Raw genomic sequence first — 20,872 nt, forward strand, 5'->3', positions numbered from 1 at the left:
CCAGAGGGGCGAGGGCGAGCGGCCGGGAAGGGCAGCCCCGCTGTCGGAGCTTCTGCCCTGGCCCGAGGTGTGGAGTCAGGATTACCAGGTTTTAGGAGGGCCCTGAGCGTTCGCACTCGGGGGTGCGCAGACCCGCCAGCGCGCACGCCGCCCCCGGCCCGTAGTGTCCCCTGTGTTTTCCTGCGTGTGCGAGGGAGTCTGCCTAGAAGGTGGGTCCGGGAAGCTTCCCTTTTACTTCCGAGAAGACATTTCTGAACCTTGCCCTGGGGGGTGGGTGCGTGGGGTTAGGATAGGGGACCTGGAACTAACAGCTGAACTAAATTTTAAGTAGTGACTTTTTTTTGGTCTTTTTTTGGAGAGGTTTTCGCTATAGGGCGCGTGCGCTCGCCAGAGAGACAGAGACAGAGAGGCAGAAAGCGAGAAATCACCCCCCAGGGGGGATGGTCACGCCGCAGTCCCTTCTCCTCTCGGGATCTTGGGCACGCACGCACACGCGCCTGGCATGAGTTTAAGCCACCGGGTCCGGGACTTGGGAGTCCAGCGACATAGCCGTTATGCTATCTGCTGGTCACTTAAGTAGTGACTCTTAACTAGAGAAGTTAAAATGTTGATCTTCCACAAGGAGCCTGTTTCTTATTTTAATGTCTGCATATTAATAGCTTTGATAATTGGGAAAATTCGATCTGTTAGAAGCAGGCTGGTTGTAGTTGGCTTACAGTAGAAGGGAAAAAAAGACACCCAAAGCAGACACCCGTGGTTTCAAAAGCATGATGATACTCAAAATAATGATCCTTAGTCATCAGAAATTGTAATTTTGCTGTTGTTTTGAAATGCCTAACTGAGCAGAGTTTGTAATGTGATAAAAATATAATGTCTGTACTTGCAGGAATGGGTCAGAAAAATTCCACTAGAAAGCTTTTTTATTTTTCCCTCTTGCCTTTTGCCTCAGATTAATTTATAGCGTCAAAGTGACCCTTCATCAGACCTGAATGCTTTTTTGGTTTGACTTGATCATTGTCGTTTCCCTTTTCCATTAAGCTAAAAGAGAAGCCATCTTCAGAAGAATGCTCGATGGGCATAGATTAGTCAGAAACAGCAGTGACTTAAAAGACTTGAGTATTTGATGGCATCAGGTCTGATGGCATGATACATAAACTTCCTTAGGGAATGTCTCCCTGGAGACTTGATGCTGCCTCATTACCAAGCCTTCGCTCCTTTGAGATCATTTAAATTGTACTTGCATTTATTTGCTTGTTACTCAGACATTTGGTCAACCTTAATGAGGTTAATTAAATTGGTTTTGCTCCATTTTAGTCTTTTTCTAGCTCCTAGCTTAGTTATACAATTCTTTTCATTAATTTTAGCGGCCGGGAAGGGCAGCCCCGCTGTCGGAGCTTCTGCCCTGGCCCGAGGTGTGGAGTCAGGATTACCAGGTTTTAGGAGGGCCCTGAGCGCTCGCACTCGGGGGTGCGCAGACCCGCCAGCGCGCACGCCGCCCCCGGCCCGTAGTGTCCCCTGTGTTTTCCTGCGTGTGCGAGGGAGTCTGCCTAGAAGGTGGGTCCGGGAAGCTTCCCTTTTACTTCCGAGAAGACATTTCTGAACCTTGCCCTGGGGGGTGGGTGCGTGGGGTTAGGATAGGGGACCTGGAACTAACAGCTGAACTAAATTTTAAGTAGTGACTTTTTTTTGGTCTTTTTTTGGAGAGGTTTTCGCTATAGGGCGCGTGCGCTCGCCAGAGAGACAGAGACAGAGAGGCAGAAAGCGAGAAATCACCCCCCAGGGGGGATGGTCACGCCGCAGTCCCTTCTCCTCTCGGGATCTTGGGCACGCACGCACACGCGCCTGGCATGAGTTTAAGCCACCGGGTCCGGGACTTGGGAGTCCAGCGACATAGCCGTTATGCTATCTGCTGGTCACTTAAGTAGTGACTCTTAACTAGAGAAGTTAAAATGTTGATCTTCCACAAGGAGCCTGTTTCTTATTTTAATGTCTGCATATTAATAGCTTTGATAATTGGGAAAATTCGATCTGTTAGAAGCAGGCTGGTTGTAGTTGGCTTACAGTAGAAGGGAAAAAAAGACACCCAAAGCAGACACCCGTGGTTTCAAAAGCATGATGATACTCAAAATAATGATCCTTAGTCATCAGAAATTGTAATTTTGCTGTTGTTTTGAAATGCCTAACTGAGCAGAGTTTGTAATGTGATAAAAATATAATGTCTGTACTTGCAGGAATGGGTCAGAAAAATTCCACTAGAAAGCTTTTTTATTTTTCCCTCTTGCCTTTTGCCTCAGATTAATTTATAGCGTCAAAGTGACCCTTCATCAGACCTGAATGCTTTTTTGGTTTGACTTGATCATTGTCGTTTCCCTTTTCCATTAAGCTAAAAGAGAAGCCATCTTCAGAAGAATGCTCGATGGGCATAGATTAGTCAGAAACAGCAGTGACTTAAAAGACTTGAGTATTTGATGGCATCAGGTCTGATGGCATGATACATAAACTTCCTTAGGGAATGTCTCCCTGGAGACTTGATGCTGCCTCATTACCAAGCCTTCGCTCCTTTGAGATCATTTAAATTGTACTTGCATTTATTTGCTTGTTACTCAGACATTTGGTCAACCTTAATGAGGTTAATTAAATTGGTTTTGCTCCATTTTAGTCTTTTTCTAGCTCCTAGCTTAGTTATACAATTCTTTTCATTAATTTTTTTTTTTTTTAGGGTGCATACTCTCTCTTTCAGAGAGAAAGTCCCCCCCCACATGCACCATGGGGAATGGTCATGTCTTAATTTCTACTTCTCCCATTCCCTCTTGGGAATTTTCCTGGAATTTTTTCAAGCATTAGACCTCGGACTTGAACCATGGTTCAGCCATGTGGGATCCAGCCTTCTTCCCCACCACCCTGACTGGCCCCAGTGCTCTTTTTACAATTTGAACTCACCCTGTTTAGCAGAGTTCAGACCTCACTGTTAAAAACTGAACTGCTGGGGTCAGCAGGTGGCATAGTGGTTAAGGCGCTAGATTCCTACATGGCCGACTGAGGTTCAAGTTCCCAACGAGGTGACTTGAAGCTCAGGGTATGTGTGTGTGTGTGCCCCTAAAAATCCTGGGAGAAGAATTGAGGAGAAGGGATTGAGGCATGGGCATCCCCCCACCGTGGGGGTAATTTTTTTACTTTCCCTCTCTCTGTTTCTGTCTCTCTCCAGGGAGTGTAAGCACTCTATGGCAAAAACCTAAAAACAAAATATTGAACTGGCTTGGGTGAAAATTAAGACGGGAACGGCAAGTGGGGTAAAATTGTTTGGAGTACAGACACTACTTAGGCTAGGCATTGGAGGTCATAGGAGAGGGCAAGGGGAGTTGTCACCATTACCGTCTGATTTCACTGTGACATTGTATCCTCATAGGTTGATTTCTTTTTCAGCATCACGGCCATATCTACATCAGATGAGTTTTAAGACTAACCACAGGATAATCTGAAAATAAACTTGTTGGATGGAGAAAACGAGTTCATAAAATCTCCTTATTTTTACACTTCAGTTTCTCTGTTGAGTACTATCTGTCTACTCTGTTATTTTCAAAGCTTGGAGTGTTTCTGAGATTTAGGGAAAGGAACTCTAGAGTTTGGGGGGAAAAAAGAAGCTTTATCAATAAATGGCTCTTTACCTTTGAAACAAAGTCCCTTTCCATGTTTAGTATTCTTAAGGGTCTCTCACTTCAGTAACTTGTATTATAGTACTTTGCCAAAGCTTCCTGACACTTGGGATATTATTTTTGTCTTTAAATTAGCACACACAGTAATACGAACACTAAAAAAAAATCATGTTGATAATTTTAGAAAATCAGTAATGAAAGGTACAAAAAAAAAACACAAAAAGTTACTGATTTCTGTCTATATTCTGTTGTCTACTAAAGGCTCTAAGCCTGAACTTTTTCATTCGGGCTTTTTTTTTTTTTTAAGAGCAGTTGGCGAGTGTTAGGTAAGTTAAAGACAGGCACTGCAATGAGAATCTGTCCTGAATGTGATCAGAGGATTAGAAAGAGAACATGTTAAGGTCTCACGTTGTTGTACATCATCTAGTACCGTCTGCTGCCCGACCGTCATCTGACGTATCAGTGGTGTGGTGTCCCATGCCTTGGGACACAGAACCTAAAAACATTTTAGAACCTCTGTGACTTTGTGTGCTGGGTGTATATACTTAAACATTAATATATATATGTTACAGTATTTTATATACTAGACATAACCATTTATAACTGCTGCGACTCACTTTTCTATTAACAGATGCGGCATTCTAAACGAACTCACTGCCCTGAGTGGGATAGTAGAGAAAGCTGGGGCCATGAAAGCTACCGTGGAAGTCACAAAAGGAAGAGACGATCCCACAGTAGTACACAGGAGAACAGACATTGTAAACCACATCACCAGTTTAAAGAATCTGATTGGTAAATTTCTCCTGAACTAGTAGCATTTTAGCACTAATCATTTTAATGATTTATCATTTGCTTATGTAGCTCTCATCTGTCCAGTTGTTACAATTCAGTCAAATATTCATTTGGAAAATATTTATCAGGTGCCTATTATGGACTAGATTCTATAGATGCTAAGGCTGTAGCCATAAATAAAAACACCTGATCTGGAATGGTGGGGCACAGCTGATCAGTAACTGAATGTGAAATATATTAAGTATCATATTGTGTCCCAGCTACCAATAGCATAGTTGGGACGATGACACACACAAAAGATGAAAAACAGCAATGATGGAATGTCTAATTAAGTACCTTTAACTTCTATGTAGGAGGGAGGTACCTGTGTTGGGGTGCCGATTTAGCATCTCATAAATGAGAGATGATTTGGATGAAAGGGGAGTTACTTCAGATGAAAAGAAGAGAAGCGACATATGGTATTTGGGAATGTTAAAGTGCATTGGGGATTAATTACTTATACTACATTTTACAAGCTATTTGCAGATAAGGCCAGTGAATGTGGTAGGGATTTTTAGAAGCTTACTTTACTCTAAGAACTTTATCTTTGCATTGGCAGTAGCTAGTAATTTAGGAAAAGACCACAATACGAATTTTGCAGGGCGAATTTTGCAGGGCATTCGTGTGCTCTGTTTTATTGTATTCCTACCAGTTGTAAAATGTGAAAGTGATACATTTATATAGAATGAAAAGACTCTTAAAGTTCTAAATGATTAAAGAAAGATTAGGTGAATAGAGTTCCTTTTGTTCTATCTTCCATTAATTTTTCTTTCATTTGTTTTGTTGGTTCTATGTTTTCTCTTTGTTTTGTGCAGACGTTCCACTGGGACTGTTTACCAGATTGCTTTCTAAATTAGCCAGCTGGGGTTACTTTTAAAAACAGTATGTAATTTTTTTCCTACTCCATGCTAAATAGACTTGTTCTGCCAGCGAGGGAGTTTGTAGTCAGTGCAGACTCACCATACTCCCTCACACAGTTACGTAAGAAGGGGAAAGGTTTGTGGACAGGTTCAAAGACCAGAGCTAATTAATGGACTATGTTCTAGAAAACCAATGTACCTCGTTGTAAATAAACAGAATGTTCTCTAAGGTGATCACAGCACTAATTGTTTCTAGGTTTATTTTCCATGAGGTATGTAGGAAGGATGTAATTCGAGTGATGAACAGTTTACTCATGTTCAGAGTCAAGTGTGAACTTGATACTGAGTCAGTCCAGGTATCCGCGGGCCGGTACCACCTTTTTGACATTGGTACCAGACACATTTGGTGGTAATCGCTTCCCATAATCCAGAATATTCTCATAGTCTTTTGAAGACTAAAAACTTGATAGGAGTGTTTTTAATAAAATTATAGAAAAATGCATTAAAGTATAAAGAGGGTGATCCTAGCAGTATGCTTTATGCTTCTTTTATCATTTGGATATAAAGCTATTTCTAATTACTTGTTTTCAAAAATATCTGTATCCCAGTTTTTGCCTTTCATTAGTTCTTGAAAAGCTCTAAGAAGCATTTTTAAGTTAGAGTATGAACTTCCTGTAAATAAGGTTCTTAGTACATAGTCACATTTCTTTTTCAAGAAAGTTTGCACCAAATCATACTCTTAACATATGCTTCTTTATCCTCTCCCAGGCTTGACCGTCTCGAAAAGCCAGAAGTGTTTTCTTTTCATTTGGATTTAGATTGCTAGTGAACTTATGCTCTTATAGACTGTTTAAAACATTTTTTTGTATTCTTAGACTATTAATTCTATTAAAGTACATTTTTCTTATATAGAAGAAATTTTTATTATATGTTACTTAAACCTTTTGTCATTTACATTACAATTGTCTTTCATTTCTGATTTTGTCTTTTGGGTAGTAACTTATGAATGAGTGTCTTTTCCTATAAGTTCAGTTAATCCATCTTGTGTCCTATTGGGTCATCACAAAAGGCATCACATGTTTTTCTTTGCAAAATGTCATGACTTTTTTAGAAAGACTGATAGGGCTTACAGCTAAGTACCATAGTTAGGTATTATGGTCAAAATCCTGCAACAAAGTGTCGGCTCTTAAATCTGTGACTCTCCGACCTCAGTGTGGACAGGAATTACCTCCGAGCATTTTACTGCAGATTACCAGATTTAGGTTCAGTGAGTATAGTCGGCTTCAGAGATCTCGTTTTTATTAAGGACTCCATAATCAGTATCGTTGACAAATGTACCATTGTTTGAAAAACACTTTCTAGCCTGGCATGCAGGACTTTAATGACGTCTTCTCAGCCATTCTTCTCCCTGGAATTTCTTCTACTTTCTACTTTGCCTAAATCCTGGATTCCCTATTTAAGTTGCACCTCTGTTTTCATTTTTTTTTTTTAATGAATTCTTCCCAGATCATTTTAAGCAGATCTTTTCCTTCTCTGACTCTAAGTACTCATGAAATCTTTTAACATGTCTTACATTGTTGGATTTTGTTTCATGTATGTGCGAATAATCTCAAATTCATGATTTGTTGGTAGGACTTTACCTTATATGGTGTTTTTATCTCCCACAGGACCTGTGCGGAAATAAAAATTAATGCCCATACCGCATCAGTCTTGGCTTTTTGGAAAGGCTACAGTGAAATATTCACTGGGTATTCAGTGAATATTTTAAAAAGTCAATTTATATGAATCTGTTCATCCTGTCTACTCTGTCCATGGCCTACGTAATTCTGTACTTGATAATCTCTAAACTTTGGTCACTGGTTGTAGATGGAAGAGGTCCTCTTTCTGGCTTATTCTTCTGATACTACTTTACTTCATATTTTGTTATCCTATAGATTACAGATTATCAGCAGCTCTAGTTTCATGGGGTATTTCAGCTAAGGAGTATTAGCATTTTTTCTGATAATAAGATTTTTGGACTTCGATGGGAAGGGTGCCTTACAAAATTAAACAGGGTACTCTTGAGAGTATAGTAATTTCTACCTTGTATTGCAGATCTCTCCCTGACAGTTCCAAGTCAGCTGATCAGATCCCTGACCTAGACCCACAACCTTACCCTAATATTTTAAATGGCTGCTCCAGTGGTTAGAACTTAAGACTGATGCTAGGAAACAGGAAGGGGGTTCCTGTACCTCCCCATCCTGGACTTTGTGCTGTCCCTGTAGGGAGATAGGTTTAGAGATGCTTCTCTGTTTCTGCCTAAACCAGCCCCCTGGGGAAAAGAATGCCAGCATATTCTGGGGACAGGATGGGGTTGGTGAGGGTAATCTAGTCAACATCTGTCACTCCATTGCTTGTCAGAATTATTTAGCTGATTTGTCTGACTGGGCAGGTGTCCCCTCTCTCCCCTCAGTGCTCCATGTGCATCCCTCTTGAAGCTTCGCTCTCTGTTGAAGAGGACACTCATCCCAGGTAGAGAGGGGGACGGGAAACTGGGCCATTTGAATTTATGTCCTTTTCCATCAGAACAAGGCTGCTTAACTGGGATCCATTGGCTTTCTGAGGTCCATGAGCTCTATGAAATTCCTTGCCAAGTTTTGTTTTTGCATTTGTGTGCTTTTTAAGGAAGAGGATCTGTAGCTTTCATCAGATTCTCAAAGGGATCTATAGACTCAAGCACTAAGACACTAGGTGGTGCTGTTCTCCATTGCAGTCCTTGTGTTTTCTCAAACTGAAATGGCAGAAAATGCGACAGGAAGGAAGTACTGGTTGGTAGGATTTAGTAATCCCCAGGCAAGCAATTACAAGATCCCTTTCCTGTTTAAGAGAGACGTATTTTAGATGCCTTTGGCACACAAGACAGTACTCAAAAACTGTGTTGTCTGGGAAGTGGACAACACAGAAATAACCAGGCTATGAATGCAAAGAGTAATAAAATTGGCCTGAATGATCCCAACTAGAAAATACCTCAGTTTTGGTCACTAATGTGATCTACAGTTATGACAAGTCACTGTCCTCCTAGGACTTTTTTTTTTTTTTTTTTTTTTTTTGAGAGTTTTTTGGGCTATAGGGTGTGTGCACTCGCCAGAAAGACAGAGAGAGACAGAAAGCGAGAAATCACCCCCTAGGGGGGGATGGCCATGCCTCAATCCCTTCTCCTCCATTCTCCTCTAGGGATCTTGGACACACATGTGCACGTGTCTGGCATGAGTTTAAGCCACCGGGTCCTGGACTCGAACCATGGTTGACTACATGGAAGTCCAGTGACATAGCCATTATGCCATCTGCTGGTCCCCTCCTAAGACTCTTAATTTAGTTGTCCGTAAAATAAAAGGATCAGAATACATTTAAGGCTCCTATACCCCTGGTATAAGAGAACTTGGAAAAGATAGTGTAAAAAAAGAGGGGGGCTAAAATATGAGTTTATTTTGATGCAGAATTTTGAAATCTGTGCAGTTTTTTTTTTTTTTTCAAAATACGCATATTCCATTAACTGCGTGAAGACTCGACTCCTGTACCTTTCATGAAGGAATTTTCTGTGTGCCAGGGACATCTAAACCTTGCATTCATCTCAAGAGAAAGGAATCCTGCTTTACTCATGTCTGTGCGTGACTCAGAAAAGAAAGCTTGGTGACAGTTGCATATATCATAATACTGATGAGTTTTTAGAAGCAGTTTTGGGAATTTGGGGTTTTAACTTTGTCCAGAAGATAAAGGAACACTTAGGCAAACGTTAAACACAATGGATGCTTTAATCAATCTCTGTTCCTTGGTGTGAAGTGCTTGACAGCAATTCATAATGGATAAATATGGATCCATTTGTTAGTTGAAGTAAAGTATAGAGCTTTGAGGGATAAGATTAAATTCTAATTCATCGATTTCATTTCTTCCCCTTTCATTGAGTTAGCTGTTGGCAAGAATTCTTGACAGAATGTTTTGTTTGAGTCCCATTATTCCAGAACAAAGAATAATTTGAAATCCTCTGTGTTTGCAGTCATTATTTAGAAGCACGGTCCTTGAATGAGAGAGAGTATCGGGACCGGAGATATGTTGATGAATACAGGAATGATTACTGCGAAGGCTATGTTCCTAGGCATTATCACAGAGACATTGAAAGCAGTTACCGAATCCACTGCAGTAAATCCTCAGTCCGAAGCAGGAGAAGCAGTCCTAAAAGGAAGCGTAATAGACATTGTTCAAGTCATCAGCCACGTTCGGTATGAGTGATTTATTTTTAGTTTGAGTGGAATCATATTTTTATGTGAAAACTGATAAGTTTCTAAAAGTTCCTATATATACGTATTACTACTTGGATATGTTATCATTGTAATTATAGTATTGAATCCTTAAAGAAAACTTGTAAAGTTTTGCAATTGGTGTGTGTATTTATTAGCTAGACCCATTTGCCTGCATTTACTCATTCTACAGATCATGAGTTTGTTGATTTTAATATTAAAAATATTTATGTTTGTGTTTGTGATATATCCTTAGGGAAAAATGAAGCACCCATGTTTTCTTTCATCTTAAACATTTGTACTTTGAAAGAAACCCCTTTCCTGATACTTAGAAGCAAATGCAGGAAGTTGCACTGGTGGCTAGTCAGTGTCCCTGCCCTGTAGCTAGTATAGTCGGCCGCACAGTGCATCATTGTCAGTAACTAAATCCTGTTGAAGTCGTGGAAATGGGTGCTGAATGGGAAATGCGTTGTCCAAAAGCCATCCCATCCCTTTTTTAATACTCAGATATCTTCTGTTTGATCTGTAAACTTGGAATTGTTTTCCTCCCCAACCAAGTTTCTTCAGTAGAATAAGCTTTTATTAGGTTGAACATTGCAATTGACTAGTCTTTATTTTCCCTTTTATTTTAATTATGTATATTTTAAAATATTGCTAAATAAGATCAGTAGCAACCAATCTTGACATTTTAAAGCATTTTTCTGACAAAGTAGACATCTCAACTCACAGCATATGCTGTTTCTAGCAAGAGATTAGTAAATCATGACATTGCATTTTAAATTTCAGACTTCAATTAAATCAGTATTTTAAAGAGACAATTGTGTTGTTTTTTCTATTGCCACTTTAAGTATCTTATCTGAAAATCTGTTCCTTGCCATGTTTTTCTTCTGTAACATAAACTGTGCCCTGTGAATTTCGGGGGACTGAATTTGAAATTGCTCCTGCCAACTGTTCGTGGCCTGGTGCTTATCTGAATGCCTGAATATCTCCCCGCTGAATGAATTGCGTATTCTACCCTGAATTCACTCTGATATATTGATTGGCTGGACGATCTTGGTGCTGCCCACTTGCCGTTCCAGAAGAGCCACCGAAGGAAAAGATCCAGGAGTATAGAGGATGATGAGGAGGGTCACCTGATCTGTCAAAGTGGAGACGTTCTAAGAGCAAGATGTATAGAATATTTTTCAACACTTTTTAAACTTTGCAGACAGAATAATCTTTTTAAGAATAGTTTGTCAGCGGGGGGCTAAAAAACTCTTGCTTTTTTGTTTTGTTTTTTGTGGGTTGGTTTGTTCGTTTGTATTTCTTCTTTTCTGTAGAATTTAAATGTTTCTACTCTAAAATTCCAAAATAATCAGTGGAATTTAAGATTAGAGCAAGAATGATAGCTCTATCTAATTGTCTTTGTAGCAGATGAAAATAAAATAGTTTGAGTGCTGAAACCTTAGTTATGCTTTGATAAAGATGAGTTGGAAATATTCCACACTTAAGCATTCATTGTTTGAATGACCAGGTAATTTGTACTCAGATACTTACACCTCTTCCTCTCCCTCATTTTAGATGAGATCGTGGACACTTTGGGTGAAGGGGCCTTTGGTAAAGTTGTAGAATGCATTGATCATGCCATGTAAGTTTGTTCATTACTTTGTTTTGGGTGGGTTTTTTTTGTTTTTTAAACGATATTTTTTGGGGAAGGATCCATAACTTAGATGAAATACATCTTAGGTGGTAGCCATGTATTTCCTTGGGAGGTGTAAATATTCAACAAAATTTCTTGAACTGCATACAAGTTTGTTTACTGTGAGATCAAAATACTGACAAATTCTATCCCATGAAGTACATTGAAATTCAAGTGTGGGGGACTAGCAGGTGGTGTGGTGGTTAGGCGCTGGACACTCCCACATGGCTGACCATGGTTCGAGACCTGGTGGCTTGCTTTCTCACTTCCCCCCTTTCTCTCTCTGTGTCTCTCTCTGGTCAAATTAAAATAAATAAATGAATAAATAAAATTAAGTACAATAATTCTGAAAATAAATAAATAAATAATTCAAATTTAAAACAACAAAAGAAGAAATTAAAGGGTGTAAGTGAAGGAGTTCCCCAGAATACAGGGACCCCTCTATAAGAGAAGAAAGAAAGCGTGCCTAATCTTGTATGTTCAAGTTAGCATCCTAAACTGTCAAGAAACTATATTAACCTAAGACCTGCACGATGCAGTCCAAATTCTTTAACGAGACATACTAACTCCTTGGTGATTTGACCACTTGGCTTCATTTTACCATTTTTGTCCTGGACCTATTCTGTAATTTCCAAATGATTTTTGTAATTGAACCTCTTCAGAAACTGTGTCAGAGCCAGCAGGTGGCATGGCAGTTAAGGCACTTGGACTCCCACATGGCCAACCTCTGGACTTGATGACTTGAAAATCACAACAAGTAGATAAATAAATGTGTGCTAGGAAAAAAAATGTGGTAAAACTGCACATTGCTATAATTACATCCAAAATTTTTCATCATAAAAATAATTTGGAAAAATTGTTTCCCTTTATTATAAACATGACTACTAAAGAGTAAAAACTTCTTTCCCTTTACGTGTATCTGGGCACCCTGAATGCCATAGCACCTTGATAACCTACCATCGCTCATGACACACTCAACGTGAATGCCTAGAGATGGCTGGTTTTCACCCTGCTTTCCATACAGAACAGGACCCTCTATTATCTTATGACCTCCTCTTGCTTCTTTGCGATGAAAATGTGAGCATAAATTAAATTCTCAAATATTATGAAATATTTTCAGACTTACAGAAAAGTTGCTATAATAGTTCAAAGAATTCCCAGATTCCCTAAATGTTACTATTTTTTGTATATACATGTGCTATGTTTTGTTTTTTAAAATGATTTTATTGAGATTTATTTTATTTTATTTATTACTTATTTTTTGACCGGAAAGGAACAAAGCAAGAGAGGGAAAATGAGAAAGCAAGTCACCAGGCCTGGGACCTGGACTGAGGTCAGCCATGTGGGAGTCCCATGCGCCTAACCATATGCCACCTGCCGGCCCCCATGTGCTATGTTTTCAAAGTTTGTGAACTAATCTCCAGATTCTCATCAATTTTCCCATTATGTCCTTTTTATATTTCCTAAGAGTTCACCAAATATCTTTTTGAAGTATTCCAACTAACAGTATTCATTGATCAAAGTTCAGATACAAGTTTTTATATTTATTAGACTAAGGTAAAATTTTACTGGAATGTATCTTTTAAGTTTTCAGGTAAATGCTGAACATCATAAGGAGATTATCATCAAAAATATATTTTTTTACATTTAATTATATTTATCATCATTACTTTTCAGTTGGACCAGAGGGGGGGCGGGGAGAAGTGAGAAAGAATGGAGCTAGGCCTAGGACTGAACCATGCGCCTCCGGGTGGGTGTCCAGCACTTTAACCTCCACACCACCAGCCAGGCCATCGACAGATTTTTAAGTGTTTCATCCACCCACAAGTTCCATGAGGTCTTGCCAAAAGTGAGTTGGCAGCCCCTGAATATTGCAGGTTTGCTATCCAGCTGTTAAAATATTTGTCACAAAGACTTCTTTAATAACCGAGAGCATGTATTTTGAAGAGGTGAGTGAGGTTTTCTGTATTTTGTAAAGTGGAGAAGGCCATCATGAAACAGGAAGCTTTGATACTGGCTCATCTTTAAGCAGATCAAGTTTAGAAGAGAAGTCAGTGACGTCGAAGGCAAATCGATTTCCTCGGGATCATTCATGGCTTTGTAGTTTATAGGAAGTAGTCTTTTAGCTGCCCCTGTTTATAAGTATGCTCACGGTTGTACACAGTGGCTGCTGTTTGTCATGTTTGCCTCAGTGAATGTGCTAAGGGTTTCTTGGCTTCCTGACTTATAGATGGTTTCTCCTGTACATGGGTGTCCATTTCCCTCCTGATCTGACACACTTACCAACTGTGTTTCAGAACTGGGCTGTCTGTCATGTCTCTGTGAGGATGCTCAGTTGTTCACATGTCTGTGTTTTCCGTTAGACCGAGGTACCTAGGAATAAGCCTTGCCCTTTCGTTAGTAGGATCTGTGTACTCTGACAGAGTAGGTCTAACCTAGTAAATAAATGAATGCTTTCATCAGTAGCACGTTCTATTGACTTATTTTATACTCTTTTTTAACTTTTGTTGTATAAAACTTACTAATTTAAAATTCTAGAGAACGGCTGTCGGGTGGTGGGGTGGTTAAGGTGCTGGACCCCCACATGACTGACTTCGGTTCGAGTCCTGGGTCTGGCAGCCTGCTTTCTCACTTTCCCTCTCTCCCTGTCTCTGTCTCTATTCTCTCTGGTCAGATTTTAAAATTGATGAATAAACTAAATAATTATTTAAAAATTCTGGAAGCAGACACTAAAATTCATAAGTGTTAGGAAACTATTGCTTCATATAAGGTATGTATTGTCAAAATGTCTTGTAAAGATTTTATATGAAATCTGGTATAATATATGCTGAAAGATTGTTTTAGCAAAATAGCATAGAGGAATCAGTCATTAAGGTTGTGCTTTAACGGCTACGTGGCATTAACTGACTCCTATACGTTAACCAACTTTTGTCTTGATTTTGTTTTAGGGATGGCATGCATGTAGCTGTGAAAATTGTAAAAAATGTAGGCCGCTACCGTGAAGCAGCTCGTTCAGAAATCCAAGTACTGGAGCATTTAAATAGTACTGATCCCAATAGTGTCTTGTAAGTGTGGATTTGAACTGTAAGCCCTCATCTTATGTGACATAGTCATGGTTTGGTGAACTGAATTATGATTTTGATCTATTTTAGCCGATGTGTCCAGATGCTAGAATGGTTTGATCATCATGGTCATGTTTGTATTGTGTTTGAACTGCTGGGACTCAGTACTTATGATTTCATTAAAGAAAACAGCTTTCTGCCATTTCAAATTGACCACATCAGGCAGATGGCATATCAGATCTGCCAATCAATCAACTGTAAGTATACTTGATAAATTAAGTTTTTATTGTACAAGCAGCTTATCGAAATACTACGAGACATGAACATGATAGGTAAAGATAAGCCCCTTGCCAGTATAGTCACGCTAATCACCCTTTCCTTGCCAGTACATATGAAATGAAATTTGTAAGTGAAACTAGTAATATCTTTTTGTTCTCTTGTAGTTTTGCATCATAATAAATTAACCCATACAGATCTGAAGCCTGAAAATATTTTATTTGTGAAGTCTGACTATGTAGTCAAATATAATTCTAAAATGGTAAGTTAAAACTTGTTTTAGTCTTTAAAACTAATTTAGCTTGATGAGCCTTAGATGAGAAATTTAGTTCTGAGCCTCATTATGTTCAAAAAAAGGAGTAATCCTTACCTTTTTCATGGGCTTATGTTGACAGTTAAAAAGATAATTCATGTACAGGTTTTATGAAGAGTGCTATAAAATATTTCATGTCTTTTTTAAGAGTTTCATTTTATTCAACCATGTCTCTCTAGAAACGTGATGAACGCACACTAAAAAACACAGACATCAAAGTTGTTGACTTTGGAAGTGCGACGTACGATGATGAGCATCACAGTACCTTGGTGTCCACACGGCACTACCGAGCTCCCGAGGTCATTTTAGGTCAGTAGACACCAGACTTCCTGATGCTATCATTGAAGAAGAGATTTTTGTTCTTTACAGTTTTCATTGGGGCGGGGAGGGGGGTTGGAAGGGAGATGTGATCTTCTTAGTAGTATTCAGAAAACATTTTCTGCTTTCATTAGAAACAGGTGTGTGGGGACCAGCAGTTAGTGTAATGGCTATGTTGCTGGACTCCCATGTAGTCAACCACAGTTCGAGTCCTGGACCCCATGGCTTAAACACACACCAGGTGCATGTGTATGTGTGCCCAAGATCCTGAGAGGAGAACGAGGAGAAGGGATTGTGGCGTGGCCATCTCCCCTGGGGGGTGATTTATCACTTTCTGTCTCTTTGTCTTTATGGCGAGCGCACACACCCTATAGCAAAAAAACTCTCAAAAACAAAAACAAACAAATGTGCAGAAATTGCTATAAATATATTTTCTGAATGATAAAAATGTGATTCTGTCTTTGAAAGATACTCCAGGTGGTAATGATTTCTCAAGAATCTTAGTGACAGAGCAAGCTAATCCCTCACAGCAGTGTGAGGGCAGCCTTGGTCAGAGCCGGAAACGCAGTCATACCGCAGTGCAGGGGGCAGCTGGTCTCTGTCAGTGCTGGCGGGAGACTGGCAAGCAAGCAGGGAAGGCTAGGAGTGAACAGTGGGATAGGAGAGGATGCAAGCGTGACTTAGAATGGTACGCTACAAAAGGCTACAGTCAGCTAGACAGGAGATAGGCCTGATGGAGAAGACTTTCCTCTGGGGTCCAAGCTCTACAGTGTTGACCAGTCTTGTGTATGATACCGTAAAGAGAAACCTCGGGGGAACCAGCAGTTAGCGTAATGGCTCTGTCGCTGGACTCCCACGTAGTCGACCGCGGTTCGTGTCCAGGACCCGGTGGCTTAAAACTCACACCGGGCGCGTGTGCGTGCGTGCCCAAGATCCCGAGAGGAGAATGGAGGAGAAGGGATTGCGGCGTGACCATCCCCCCTGGGGGGTGATTTCTCGCTTTCTGTCTCTATGTCTCTCTCTGTCTGTCTGGCGAGCGCACGCACCCTACAGTGAAAATCTCTCAAAAAAAAAAAAAAGGAACCTCGGGCCAGTGCTGTTCATTTGTTCAAATGGTAAGCACTTCGGGGGTTCATAAAAATGACTAAATCATAAGCCATTGCTTATGTTACTTCCTCCTATATCTGTAACATCAGTTGTATTACTGAAGGCAATTGATGTAGGTTTTAATGTAGGTTTTGTTCGTACATTATGGCTCTGATTATTTGCTCTTTAAAGATCAGAATGTCTGTACTATTCACTGAGAATTCCAAAGGAAGAAGCATAAATGATCGCATATGTAGGTCCCTTTGTAAATCTTAATGTCTGTAATTTCTGCTTGTAAATGAAACTGCCTTTGTAATTTCTGTATAATTTCTGTAAAATAACAGTACTTCTTTAATGGGAGAAGTAAACTTGTGCACCTGATTAGTAATAATTAATAAGGGATTAGTAGTTACATTCTGAGGGTAATAAATTATGTTTGCACTAGTAATATGTAAAAATTGATAGGCCCACCATCAACTGAGTGTAAATAATTTCAATACCTGTGCTCACCATTGCATGAGCAATGCAGGAATTATGGGATGCTTACACAAATTGGTAGTTATGCTTGGAAAATATTTATTAGTCCTTTATTTTACATTAAATGTTTCCTTTATTAAAATACTGGTTTGTTTTGGTTTTTGCCATAGGGCACATGGAGTTGCTGGAAAGAGAGTCAAAGAGAGGGAAAGTGAGAAAGGACCCTCTGGGGGTGGCCATGCCACAATCCCTTCTCCTTCATTATCATCTCGGGATTTTGCACACACACACACACATGTGCCTGGTTGCAAGACTCACCACAGTTAGCCACGTGGGAGTCCAGCATCTTGACCGCCACACCAGCTGCTGGCTGCAGAATACTGTATTTGGATGTGAGCGTGTGGACTGTGAGATCATATTGAGGAGCGGTTGGTACAGATCTCAGTATGTAAACCCCACATTTGCCGTCTCGTTTTTCCAAGTGGAGTATGTGACACACACTCAGGAGGAGGGGTTTGCTGGATGGGCAGGTCAGAGTCAGCGCATAGCAAAATGCTCACTTCTGTTTTTAAATAGCTTTAGGTTGGTCTCAGCCCTGTGATGTTTGGAGCATTGGTTGCATCCTTATTGAATATTACCTTGGTTTCACAGTCTTTCAGGTACGTATCTAGTAAGTTTCTTTTAATTAAGGGCATTTAAAGTTTTGACTTCCATATTGAAAGTTGCCATCGATCATTATTCTTAAGATTAAAAGTTACATGTCCAAAATGGTGATCCCTGTACTATTGTGAAGGAGTGGTCCTAGCTCGGTTTTCTCGTGATGAGTATTTTAACAGATGATTCACGTTATCTCATTTTTTTAAATGTAGAGCTGCTTCATACATGTGCACCGTGTTAATGCAGCTAGGTGTAGTTCAGTGGTGGTTATCGTGACTGTCACTATGTCCATAAGCCAGTCACTCTGTTTTATAAAAGCATTCAGAAACAACAAGGTTGTATTTTATTCTTAAGTTTTGAGCATCTGTGATTCCTTTACCTTTTCTAAATGCTAATTGTGTAAAGAAGCAAAGACACCTGTCCTCAAGGAAGTCATGCAAAAGTCAGGGCAGTGTTACAGTGTGGTGTGGTGTGGTGTTGCTGTCATGGAGAAAGGGAGAAAGTGTAGGGAACCAGGAAAGGTGAATAAACTTTAGAGACGGCATCACTGAGGAGGTGTGTAGGGGCTTAAGCCAATGCTAGAAGGAAGAGCAGGAGTTTGTCAGGAAAGAGCCGTGTGGTGGGCATGCAAGGAAGAAGTGTGGTGTCTGAAGCGCGCCAAGTAGTAAAGACACATACTCTAGCAGGGAAGAGCTGTGTGGGCAGAGTGCCGTAGGTGAACGGGAGAATGAGGACAGGGAAGGCTGATTCCCCAAGGACTTGCATTCCTTTGAAATAGACACTAGTCCAAAATGAAAATGATGTCATTGGGCTACCATTCTGGCCTTTCTCTCTCCTGCTTTTTTCATATTAAAATGTAATATGGCATGATGGTAACAGTTGTTGGTATTTGGCTTTTTTTTTTTTTGGAGAGGTTTTTGCTGTGGGGCACGTGTACTCACCAGAAAGACAGAGAGAGAGAGAAAGTGAGAAATCACCCCCCAGGGGGGATGGCCACACCGCAATCCCTTCTCCTCCATTCTTCTCTCAGGATCTTGGGCGCACACGCACCCGGCATGAGTTTAAACCACCAGGTCCAGGACTCAAACCTTGGTTGACTACATGGGAGCCCAGCAACATAGCCATTATGCTAACTGCTGGCCCCGGTGTTTGACTTTTTAAAATAAGTCCTTGGGGCCAGCAGATGGCACAGCGTTTACATCACTGGACTTCCACATAGCTGACAGCAGTTTCAGTCCCAGACCAGTGGCTTGAAACTTGAAACTCAACACCGGACAAGTGTGCACGTGTGCCCAATATCCCGGGAGGAGAAGGGATTGTGGTGTGACCATCTCCTCTGGGGGGTGATTTCTTACTCTCGTTCTCTCTCTCTCTCTCCCTCTCTCTCTTTTTCTCTCTCTCTCTCTCCCTCTCTCTTTCTCTCTCTCTCTCACAGATGCCCTAAGGCAAAAACCTCTACCAAAAAAAAAAAGCTTAAATAAGTTCTTATTTGACAAGAAAAAAAGGCAGCCCTATTTTCTATTATTTTCTTTAGATTTGAACCATAGCAGTCTTTAGAATGTTACGTAATGTAAGCATCGAAGGACTTTAGGTCGAGTTGTGAAGTAATCAAGGCGTTTCAATACTCTGGCTTTGTTTGGGGAGACCGACATGAGGCTCTGGATATGGAGCTCCCACTGGGGCCGTCGAGGTTGATTGGAAGTTGCAGCAGAGTCACTTAGGTGCAGGTGTGAGCTCACTGTGTGGCACCTCACCAGGCTCGGCGTCTGCGTGAGCTGCAGACACCCACCAGCAGTGCTCCGAGTTTATAGACAGACTTGATGTCTAGAACTGTGGTTATCAGTAGTTCTGGGAGATGCTGCTGTCTGGTTTTTTTTTTTTACTAGTGAGCTATACATGCCTTCTTCATTCTGACTTGCATAAAACAGATGCTTCAAATGATGTTGTGATTTTAAATCACTTTGAGGTCTTTAGTGCAGATTCTTTCGCACATGGTTTATACTTTAATGTCATTCTGCAAAACACTTGTTTTTCCTTCTTTAATTTTGCCAAAGGTCATGTGTGCTAGCCAGAGAGTAAGAGCAGGAGAGTGAGAAAGTGACCCCATGGGGCATGGTCACATCACAACCCCCTCTTCTCTACCTCTCCCTCCTTCTGAGATTTTGGGCACGTGTGCCTGTGTAGCATGTTTTTCAAACCACCTGGTCTGAGGCTCAGACTGCATGGTTGGCCATATGGGATCCAACTGCCTAAACCCCCAGGCAATAGGCTGGGCCCACAAAATGCTTAGCTAAGGTTGTTTGGTGGTGGTGGTGGTTTTTAGAGATTTTTGCTATAGGGTGTGTGTGCTCACCAAAGAGACAGAGACAGACAGACAGTGAGAAATTATCTCTCAGTGGGGATGGCCACATTGCAATCCCTTCTCCTTCATTCGGAATCACTCCTCTTGGGCTCTTGGGCACACATACACATGCACCCAGTGCGAGTTTTAAGCTGCCGGGTCCAGGACTTGAACCATGGTCGACTACGTGGGAATCCAGTGACGTGACTATACGCCATCTCCTGGTCCCACTAAGGTCTTTTTTTAAAAATGTGGAGGTAGTATTTTTTCATGTCATGAATCGATATATTTTGAAGGTGCTGTGCCTAAGCATAGTTAGCTGATAGATTTTGAACAGCATTACACACTCTGCTATCCGTAATAAGGCTTGGCAAACTGGCTTGTGGTGAAATCTTCCTGAAGTCCATGGTTTTGTGTCTGTGTGTTAAAGACTGTATACCAGCCAAGTCTAAAATACTTGGTATCTGACTCCTAACAGAAAAGCTTTGCCTGTCTCCACTTTAAAAGCTTCTTATTTTACCTTTAAGTTTGACAGGTTTTCTCTAGTCTGCTTTAGCCAAAACTCAATTCTTGTACAGCTTAAGAGTATGAACTTTGATTTGGGATTATAATTCAACTTTTTTTATTTATGGTATATATCTTTATGGTGCTATCTTAATCTCTGGAAGTCCTACATCTGCCTCAGGGTTATGAGGGTTACTAGGACTGTATTTTATTGCCTGGGATCAGTAAGTGTTGTTAAGTGGGCCATTCATCGGGTAATTGAGTTTAATTTTGGTTTAGTATCTGACTGAATGAGGAAGAGACGGTTTTCCCAGTAATCTTCTCCAGTCATTCCTCAGTTAAGCAGTGTAAGAAATCCAAGCTGTTCGGTTTTACGTTGAAGCTGTGCTGACCGCTGTGCAGAACCTGGCTGACCCATCTCGGAGCTGTGCATTGTGTTTGTACAGACCGCACACCTTCTGTAATGTACATTGTGTAGCCGTCCAGTCTGACCCTCTTACATCCGCAGTTTGCTTAAGTGCTTGAATTTCAGTGTGCTTGTA

General features: G+C 40.6%; 1 protein-coding gene across 5 annotated transcripts in view; it reads left to right on the forward strand.

The window, feature by feature from the left end:
• Window positions 1-1,534: 1,534 nt before the first annotated feature.
• The window catches only part of CLK4 (CDC like kinase 4), a 21,136-nt gene continuing 1,798 nt past the window's right edge, over window positions 1,535-20,872 (forward strand). Inside the window, exons 1-11 of one of the 5 annotated variants that reach the window (XM_014591749.2) lie at window positions 4,317-4,445; window positions 5,300-5,366; window positions 7,797-7,855; window positions 9,378-9,600; window positions 10,698-10,788; window positions 11,179-11,245; window positions 14,245-14,361; window positions 14,449-14,615; window positions 14,802-14,896; window positions 15,127-15,256; window positions 17,405-17,487. In XM_014591749.2, the coding sequence (XP_014447235.1) occupies window positions 7,803-7,855; window positions 9,378-9,600; window positions 10,698-10,788; window positions 11,179-11,245; window positions 14,245-14,361; window positions 14,449-14,615; window positions 14,802-14,896; window positions 15,127-15,256; window positions 17,405-17,487 (1,026 nt within the window). In that variant the 5' untranslated portion in view covers window positions 4,317-4,445; window positions 5,300-5,366; window positions 7,797-7,802. Of the gene's footprint in view, window positions 1,555-3,209; window positions 3,547-4,284; window positions 4,446-5,299; window positions 5,367-7,796; window positions 7,856-9,377; window positions 9,601-10,697; window positions 10,789-11,178; window positions 11,246-14,244; window positions 14,362-14,448; window positions 14,616-14,801; window positions 14,897-15,126; window positions 15,257-17,404; window positions 17,488-20,872 lie in introns of those variants that run through there. The other 4 variants (XM_006158855.3, XM_027775904.1, XM_006158856.3 and 1 more) reach the window with 4 other exon arrangements.

Source organism: Tupaia chinensis, unplaced genomic scaffold, assembly GCF_000334495.1.
Source record: "Tupaia chinensis unplaced genomic scaffold, TupChi_1.0 Scaffold000612_1, whole genome shotgun sequence".
Taxonomy (NCBI): domain Eukaryota; kingdom Metazoa; phylum Chordata; class Mammalia; order Scandentia; family Tupaiidae; genus Tupaia; species Tupaia belangeri.